General features: G+C 39.4%; 1 protein-coding gene across 6 annotated transcripts in view; it reads right to left on the bottom strand.

The window, feature by feature from the left end:
• LOC113815719 (mitogen-activated protein kinase 14) overlaps positions 1 to 10,000 on the bottom strand; it is a 63,676-nt gene that overhangs the window by 41,411 nt on the left and 12,265 nt on the right. For all 6 annotated transcript variants that reach the window (XR_011398139.1, XR_011398140.1, XM_070113974.1 and 3 more), the window contains exon 2: positions 2,928 to 3,057. Coding sequence is in view for 4 of the 6 variants with exons in the window: in XM_070113974.1 (XP_069970075.1) it covers positions 2,928 to 3,057 (130 nt within the window). In the remaining 2 variants the exon portion in view is untranslated. The remainder of the gene's footprint in view (positions 1 to 2,927; positions 3,058 to 10,000) is intronic.

The following is a 10,000-nucleotide window of genomic DNA, read 5'->3' as shown; positions in this document are numbered from 1 at the left end:
CCCTTTCCCCTCCCCCTTTCTATACCCTTTCTCCACCTGTTTATTCTATCTATATATCTATACCTTCCACTCTCTTTCTCTTTCCTCGCTCGTTCTCTCTTCTCACATTCTCTTTCTGTCTTCTCTTTCTCTCTTTATGAGAGAGAGAGAGAGAGAGAGAGAGAGAGAGAGAGAGAGAGAGAGAGAGAGAGAGAGAGAGAGAGAGAGAGAGAGAGAGAGAGAGAGAGAGAGAGAGAGAGAGAAAGAGAAAGAGAAAGAGAAAGAGAAAGAGAAAGAGAAAGAGAGAGAAAGAAAAAGAGAGAGAGAGAGTGTGTGCGTGTGTGTGTGTGTGTGTGTGGGAGTATGCGCGCACGCGCGCGCCTTTGTCTAAATATTCATTTGATTGTTTGCCTTCCTGTCATTCTGAATACTCCCAATTGCTTTTCTTCTCCCCCCTCACCCTCTCTCTATCCCACCCTCACCTCTCTCCCTCTCTATCCCACTCTCACCTCTTTCCCTCTCTCTATCCCACCCTCACCTCTCTCCCTCTCTCTACCCCACCCTCACCTCTCTCTCTCTCTTTTTTTTTTTTTTTTTTTTTTTTTGAGGGGGGGGGGGGAAGAGGCCTACTCACCTGCCAAGAAAAACGATTTCCTGATTTCTTCGTGACCCAAGGAGGCGGATTAGGAGGGATCGCTTGCCTATTTTTTCTTCTCTCTCTCTCTCATTTTAATTTCTGTTTTCCCATTTACTCTTTTTCTTTATTTTTGTACTGCCTCCCAATTTTCTCTTTCCTTCTCTTTTCTTTTTTTCATCTAATTTTTACTTTACCATTCTCTCTCTCTTCTTTTTTCTTTCATATTTGCTTTTTTCCTCTCCCTTCTATTTCCATTTTTCTATCTTAATACCTTCTTTCCTTCTTTTTTATTTCTAGCCCCACCCCTCTGTCTGTCTGTCTGTCTGTCTGTCTGTGTCTCTGTGTCATACCTTTTCCGTTATCTCTTTTTCCGTTTTTCCTCGTTTCCTACCATTACCTCCCACCCTTCTCCCTCAATCCAAACCAAATCTGTTTGTTTGTTTATTTGTTTGTCTGTGTTTTTCCCGCAATTCATCTTGTCCACCTCCTCCGTCGCCTCTATTTAAAAACGCGCACCCTGGCGAAGGTCCGACGCACAATGAACGCATTCCTTCGCTCCCCGCCGCCGGCCACGTAAGCATACCCCCCCCCCCCTCTTCTCTCTCTCTCCCCCTCTCCTTCGTTCCCGCTACCCTCTCCTCCCCCCCCTCCTCCCTCTCATTATCCCGTTCCTCCATCCCCTCTTTCCTTCCCTCTTTTCTCCCCCCTCCACTTCCCACGCTCCTTATTTCCTTCGTTTCCCCCGTTCTTAACCCCTTTTTTTCTTCTCTTTCTCCCTTACCTCTTGTCTCTATCTCCCTTTCCTTATCCTCTCCCTCACCTTCGGAAATTCCTTCCCTCCCTCCTTCACTCCCTATACTCTCTCTTCCTGTCGTGCCCCCCTCTGTCTCTCTGTCTCTGTGTGTCTCTGTCTCTCTGTCTCTGTGTGTCTCTGTCTCTCTGTGTCTCTGTCTCTGTGTGTCTCTGTCTCTGTGTGTCTCTGTGTCTCTGTGTCTCTGTGTCTCTCTCTCTCTCTCTCTCTCTCTCTCTCTCTCTCTCTCTCTCTCTCTCTCTCTCTCTCTCTCTCTCTCTCTCTCTCTCTCTCTCTCTCTTCCTCCCCCAAACTTCCCGCCCCTTCTTCTTCTTTCCCTCCCCATCTTTCCTCTTCCCTTCTCACACACTCCCTGTTCCCCTTTTCGTTTCCGTTCCTCTGCCCCATTTTTTCCATTCTGTTTACTTATTCTTATTATCATCATTCCTTTCCAAATCCTCCTTTTCAACCCACTCTCTCTCCCATTCTTTTTAATTCCTGATCCCACTCATTACTAAGCTATCTTTTCCTTAATGCGAAAAAGAACTAAAAAAAAACATGAAAAATGTGTGTAAATATTATTAGTAATTTCCTTCTCATATTTCCTTTAGCATGATATGTCACTGAAGTTCGCAAAAAACGAAGGGAAAAAAAGAAAAACGCTGCATAATACAGGCATTCATCCGACAAAATATTCTACCGCATAATAGCCTAATCTGCACGCACGCATCACACGACCACACACAAACACACAAACAAACCGTCCTCCATCCCGCCCGATAGCCAATGGCCAATCATCCAATAAATAGCTCCTAGGGATGTGCCATCATGCAGTATTCATCATGCAGCCAATAGCCCTCAGTGCCATGCGATGCTTACAGGCCCTGCAGCGTTGTTCACAGGATCACTCGACCTTCGTTACTTCAATAAATAACAAGCCTAAAGTTCATTCAATTCGAGGGTCTCAATGACGGAAGAATTAACAACGCAAAAACGCAAAACAAGCGCAACATCAGCAGTCCCATTCGCTCGCATCAGCCGTCAGCAATCCCGTGTTGCAACCGACTGAGCTCCGAGCCCGCGGGCGCCGTGCGAGTCGGCAACTACCAGGGTGAATAGGTAATCCATCAGCAGCGTCGTTTCAGATATTACTCACGTTATGATGACGCTGTGCGCCCCGACCGCCCTCACCCCACGTCTCCACGACTGACTGACAGATAGACGGGCAACCAGGAAGACTAAGCAAGGACAAGCATGCACACGTAAACACGCACGCACGAAGTCCGTCGCATGTACCCAGACAGACAAACAAAACTGACAAATACACACGCGCGCACACAGACAAATACACAAGCACAGACATAGACATAGAAATAGACAGACACACATGCACACACGATCCCGTAAACAAACAAATCATACAAATGAAGTAAATAAATATAAACAGAAAACACGAAAAAAAAAACAATAACACGGAAAGAAGCGACAGCCGCCCCTCCGACGAGACCCCTGCCAACTTACGTTCTCGTGGTCCATGTGCTTGAGCATGCGGAGCTCCCTGTAGGTGCGCTTGGCGTGGATGTGCGTCTGGAAGGGCCGCGCCAGCTTCTTGATGGCCACCTTCCGCCCCGTCTTCGAGTCCATGGCCGAGCTGGGGGGGAAAGGAGATCGGTGAAGTCTTAATCAATCACACTCATTAATCGAATACCAATGACGATGGAAAGGACCAATGACGATGAAAAGGATTAATGACTGGTGATGATAATGAAATCACAAGGGAATGAATTAGGGGTAAAGGGAGGCGGGAGGGAGATGAGATGGAAAGTGAGAAGAGTTGTGAAGCAAGAGGGAGAGGGAGGGAAGGAGGGAGGGAGACAGAGAGGGAGAGGGAGAGAGAGAGAGAGAGAGAGAGAGAGAGAGAGAGAGAGAGAGAGAGAGAGAGAGAGAGAGAGAGAGAGAGAGAGAGAGAGAGAGAGAGAGAGAGAGAGAGAGAGAGAAAGAGAGAAGAGAGAGAGAGAGAAAGAGAGAGAGAGAGAGAGAGAGAGAGAGAGAGAGAGAGAGAGAGAGAGAGAGAGAGAGAGAGAGAGAGAGAGAGAGAGAGAGAGAGAGAGAGAGAGAGAGAGAGAGAGAGAGAGAAAGAGAAAGAGAGAGAGAGAGAGAGAGAGAGAGAGAGAGAGAGTGAGAGTGAGAGAAAGAGAGAGAGAGAGAGATTAAATGTGAGAGAGAGAGAGAGAAAGTGAGAGTGAGAGAGAAAGTGAGAGTGAGAGAGTGAGTGAGAGTGAGAGAGTGAGTGAGAGTGAGAGAGAAAGTGAGAGTGAGAGAGAAAGTGAGAGTGAGAGAGAAAGTGAGAGTGAGAGAGAAAGTGAGAGAGAGAGAAAGTGAGAGTGAGAGAGAAAGTGAGAGTGAGAGAGAAAGTGAGAGCGAGAGAGAGAAAGTGAGAGAGAGAGAGAAAGTGAGAAAAAGAGAAAGAGAGAAAGAGAGAGAGTGAGAAAGAGAGAAAGAGAGAGAATGCGAGGCGAGGAAAGGAGAGAAGAGAAGAGGAGAGGAGAGGAGAGGAGAGGAGAGGAAAGGAGAGAAGAGGAGAGGAAAGGAGAGAAGAGGAAAAGAGAGAAGAGGAGAGGAGAGGAGATGAGAGGAAAAAAGAGAAGAATGAGAAGGTGAAGGAGAACGAGAAGAAAGAGAACGAGAACGAGAAAAAAGAGAACGAGAAGGAGCAGAAGGATAGACACAGAGGAACCCTCATTCCTCTCCCACTACGCCTCCCCCCCCCCTCCCCCCACCCTTCTCGATCCCTTTCCCTCTCCGCTGATCCCCATAGCTACTCCTGTCAACGTAACGAACCTCGCCAATGCCGCTATCTGCACCTGTCACACGCATCCGGGGGATCTGTCGGTTACATGATATCCTCTAACTACGCCAACACACACGCGTCCACAAAAAAAGCTCACACACACACACACACACACACACACACACACACACACACACACACACACACACACACACACACACATACATACATACATACATACACACACACACACACACACACACACACACACACACACACACACACACACACACACACACACACACACACACACACACACACACACACACAAAGATAAAAACATTCAAAATGCCCGTCCCATCTGATTCGCCTATTTACCCCCACCTGCCGCCCGTGTGCACCGAAAATACAGCCATGTTTACATCCCCCGACGCCGCACATGTGAACAGATAGGTCAAGGTGAAGCCGTACAAATGTTCCCGCGTGTTCGACATGTGCCTCACTGGCGCACACTCACCCAGTTTCTCGTTTAATGGGGGAGTCCAAATCCATACGGAACACTTAGGCCTACATTCAAATTAGCCTACGCGCAAATTCACGTACATATGCACACGCAGGGTAAGCACACTGTACATGTCACCTCGGCGCCACGCCATGTGAACCGCACGCCATCTCGAATAGACCTACTGACATACATAAGAGTTCACACTCACGCACATAAGACTACCCATATATAGGTACCTTTTCTTTCTTCTTATCTATCTTTCTTTCTTTCTTTCTTTCTTTAACATTCTCTCTCTCTCTCTCTCTCTCTCTCTCTCTCTCTCTCTCTCTCTCTCTCTCTCTCTCTCTCTCTCTCTCTCTCTCTCTCTCTCTCTCTCTCTCTCTCTCTCTCTCTCTCTCTCTCTCTCTCTCTCTCTCTCTACACAACCAGAGGCGGATTTAGATAAGTGTTGTTTTTTCAAACTTTTTTCGTCCTGGGGCCCAACCTTCATTCCATTCCCCTTTGGGAACCTAGGTCTTATTCTATTAGTATACCAATAGAAATTAATCAGTATACCAATTACTTAGACTGTCTAAAAGTAACATGCATATTCCGCCCCTCCTTTCACAATTTCATGGATCCGCCCTTGACAACTACCTATTCATAAATAACTCCTTCTGTATCTTTATATCCTCCTATCTCTCTTTCTCTCTCTACATAACGACTTATACCTAAAAAATTCTTTCTTTCTTTCCTTCTCTCTCACACTGTAATTTACACAACTACCAAAACATATTGTCTCCCCTCTCCCCCTCCCTGTCAGCCCTTCTATCTCTCTCTCTCCCTCCCTCTCTCTCTCCCTCTCTCTCTCCCTCCCTCTCTCCCTCTGTCACTCCCTCCCTCCCTCCCTCTCCCTCTCTCTCTCTGTCCCTCACTCCCACTCTCCCCCTCCCTCCCTCTCTCTCCCCCTCCCTCCCGCCCTCCCTCCCTCCCTCTCTCCCTCAGTGCCTCCCTCCTTCCCTTCGTCCCTCCCTCGCTCCCTCTCTCCCTCAGTGCCGCCCTCCTTCCCTTCGTCCCTCCCTCCCTCTCTCCCTCCCTCCCTCTCTCCCTCCCTCCCTTCCTCTCTCCCTCCCTCCCTCTCTCCCTCCCTCCCTCCCTCCCTCTCTCCCTCTCCCCAACAGCCTGTCAATAGAGGCGACACAAACACCCATCACGGAGGCGACGTGCGAGAAGAGCAGCAACAGCAGCAGCGCCCCCTCCTGACACATAGAAGGGAACGATACATCACCCCGAATTACAAGCCACGCCCACACGCCCACACACACACCCTCCGCAGGACACGACAACAGCCCATTCCCCCTCACCCCCCCCCTCTCCCTCCCTCCACCTCCACCCACCCGGGGCCATTTGCACACCTCCAAAGCGCCAGCACGCTTCGGACGCACCGGGGGTTCCGAGGGTGCTTTATCGCTATCGATATTGAAACCCGCGTTATCGCCGCTCGCTCTTATCGCTGTAATCACTCCTACTGGATGTTCGGATATTGACAGCCGGGCAATTATAAATGGGCGTGAAAGAAGGGGGAAATAAGGAGGGGGAAATAAGGGGGGGGGAAGCAATGAATGGGCATGAATGGGGGGAGATAGGGAAAAAAGTAATGAATGGGTATGAAAGGGGGGAAAATAGGGGAAAAGGGCACTTCATGGGTGTGAAAGCGGGGAAAATAGGGAAAAGTAATGAACGGACATGAGAGCGGGGAAAATAGGAAATGAGTAATAAATGGGCGTGAGAGAGGGAAAAATAAGAAAGGCAATGAATGGGCGTGAAAGGGGAAAATAGATGGGGGAAAAAAATGGGTGTAAGGAAAAGAGCAATGGATATGCATGAGGAAAAAATACAATGAATGGGCATTAAAGGGAAAAAAAAAAAACAATAAATGGCCATGAGAGGGAAAAAAACACGAAATGGGCGTGAGAAAAAATGAATGAGGTGAGCAAACCCAAACCCAAAAGGCAATAAGCACTAGTATACGCATACAAATACTCCTATTAAACATCCTCACCATCACCATTGTTACAAAGCAGTAATAACAATACTAAAATAGTAACAACAGTGACAATACAAATAATAACAATAATAACAAGAAAAATAATAACAATAATAACTGACAACAACAACAATAATAATAACAAAAACATTAAAAATAACAATAACAATAACAGGAACAACAATAACACCACTGCCAACAATAACAACAACAATGACAACAATAATAATAATAACAATGACAATAATATTAACTCTAAAAATAATAATAGCAACAACAATAACAATAATAATAACGACAATAGTAATAGCAACAATAATAGTGTTGATAATAATAATAATGATAATAACGATGATAATAATAATGATAAAACAAATAATAATGATGAAAATAATAATAAAAATAATTGCAATAACAAAAATAATGATAATACTTATAATAATAATTATAATAATTATAATAACAAAAGTAGTAAGAATAGACTAATAATGATAATGATAATAATAAAATAATAATATCAACACTAATGATAGTAAAACAATAATAATAGCAACAATAATAATCAACAAATATTGATGAATAAATTAATATCAATACCAATATTAGTTTTAATAATACCATAAATAATATTCATGATTATTTTCACTATTAGCTATTATCACTAACAATTACTGTTAATATCAATATCAATAATATCAATATCAATACAAATAATAACGTTAATATTAATATCAATACTACTACTACTACTAATAATAATAATGATAACAAATAATAATAGTAATAACAATAATATAATGGTAACACTAATATAACAACAACAACAACAACAATAACAATAACAATAATAATAATAATAATAATAATAATAATAGCAATAACAATAATAATAACATATAACAATAACAATAACAATAATAATAACAACAACAACAATAATAACAATAACAATAGTGATAATACAATCACTAGTAAAATCATAAATAGGATAGCTGTTTCTGTAAGATTCAAGCCAGGTGAAATGGGGTTCCCAGCCTTAAAAGGCATCAAGAGCAATTTTTTTAAAACTTCTTGTATTTTGCAAACATTTGATCTCTGCCTTCTGTTCACTCTTGGGTAGTTCTATCTGCTGACCTTGGGGACATTTCTGCACACCTACACCCAATGGCCCTTTTACGGCATGGCTAACAGCAAATATTCCAAAAAGAATAGTTTCAATGGGTGCATCTTTCTAGAACAGTATGTAACACGTGTAGCATTTGCTCTTTTGGTCTGGCAACTTATGCTAAAATAACATGCTTCCATGTGATCTATTGTTTGAATTTCAAGAGTCGCTACTGTTCTTAGTAAGTCTTCTTCCAATTGACTTTTAGCTGTATTCAGCTTAGGATCTTTAATTCATCAACTCAGTAGATATCACAAGTAAAATATTCTCCAGGTAGTAAGTGCCTGAATACTTTGGGTTGTAGGCAGAATATTATTGTTGACTGACCCTATTCATTTAGTTAATTCTTTGCCATTTTGGTAAGAATATTCTGCAGGCTACAGCTTTCTGAAGATATAACAGGATCCAACTGCCATGTTGGGCTACATGCAGCAAGTAAGGATAAAAACCATTCCGGTTAATTTGCATGGCAATTTCCACAATGTCTGCTATCTATTTCTTATCCACTTATAAATATACCTCCTTCTCAAAGCTTAAAATACTCTCTAAATAGGAAATGTCAAATGTCACTTATTCAGACATATGACATCTCATATCTGATGAGCCTGTATGCATGTTTGCCAAATATACATTCCTAGTTGAGTCATAATATATACAAATCCTTTCCTTCACCATTAACATTACAGAATGAGTCTAAAGTATATGTATGGCATTGCATTAAAAGATGACCCCATAATTTGTTAATCATGACCAACTGTTATGATTTTTCTCCATTTTCTGCCATTTCTACAACTACTAAAAATAAAAATAATAATTATAATTATCTCAATTATTATGATTATCACTGGTATCAGTATTATTATTATTATTATCATAATCAGCCTTATTATCATTATAATATCATCATCATCATTACAATCATCATTTAGTTGTAGTCATTACAATCATCATTTAGTTGTAGTAACAGCAGCAAAAATAATAATAATAAAAACAACAACAATAACATCAACAGTAATAATGGTAACAACAATAATAACAATACTACAAACAAAATAAACAACATAAACAACAATAACAATAACAATAATAATAATAACAACAACAATACCAATAATAACAATAATGATAATAATAATAATAAAAATAGCAATAATAATAATAATAATAATAATAATAATAATATTAATAATAATAATAATAATAATAATAATAATAATAAAAACAAAAATAATAATAATAATAAAATTAACATTCAACAACAACAACAATAATAATAATAATAATAATAATAATAATAATAATAATAATAATAATAACAACAATAACAATAATAATAATAATAATAATAATAAAAATAATAATAATAATAACAATAATAATAATAATAATAATAATAATAATAATAATAATAATAATAACAATAACAATAACAATGACAACAACAATAACAATGATAATAATAATAATAAAGATAATAATAACAATGGTAATAATAATGAAAATAATAAAGATATTAATAATGATGATGATAATAATAATACAATAATTGTAATAATATTTATAATAATAATATTGATAATAATTATTATAATAATAATATTGATAATAATTATTATAAAAATAGTTATGATAATAATAATAACAAAATTAATAAGAATAGACTAATAATGATAAGGATAATGATATTAATAAAAAATAATAATCCTATTAACAGTAATAAAATAATAATAAAATAAAATAAAATAATAACAATAATAATAATAGAAGTAATAATAATAACAATAATAATAATAATAATAAAGAACAACAACAAGAACAACAACAATAATAATAATAATAATAATAATAATAATAATAATAACAATAATAACAACAGTAATAATATTCATGATAATGATAATAATGATAATGATAATAATAATAATAATAATAATAATAATAATAATAACAATAATAATAATAATAATAATAATAATAATAATAATAATAATAATAATAATAATAATAATAATGCTAAAAAAATAAATAACATTGATAACAGCAAATAAAATTTGATGATGATGATGACAATAACTCCCCAGGCATAATAGAACAATAATTTTAACTA

This window comes from Penaeus vannamei, chromosome 35 (genome assembly GCF_042767895.1).
Source record: "Penaeus vannamei isolate JL-2024 chromosome 35, ASM4276789v1, whole genome shotgun sequence".
In the NCBI taxonomy this organism is placed as follows: Eukaryota; Metazoa; Arthropoda; class Malacostraca; order Decapoda; family Penaeidae; genus Penaeus; species Penaeus vannamei.
This window is presented reverse-complemented; position numbering and strand designations above follow the sequence as displayed.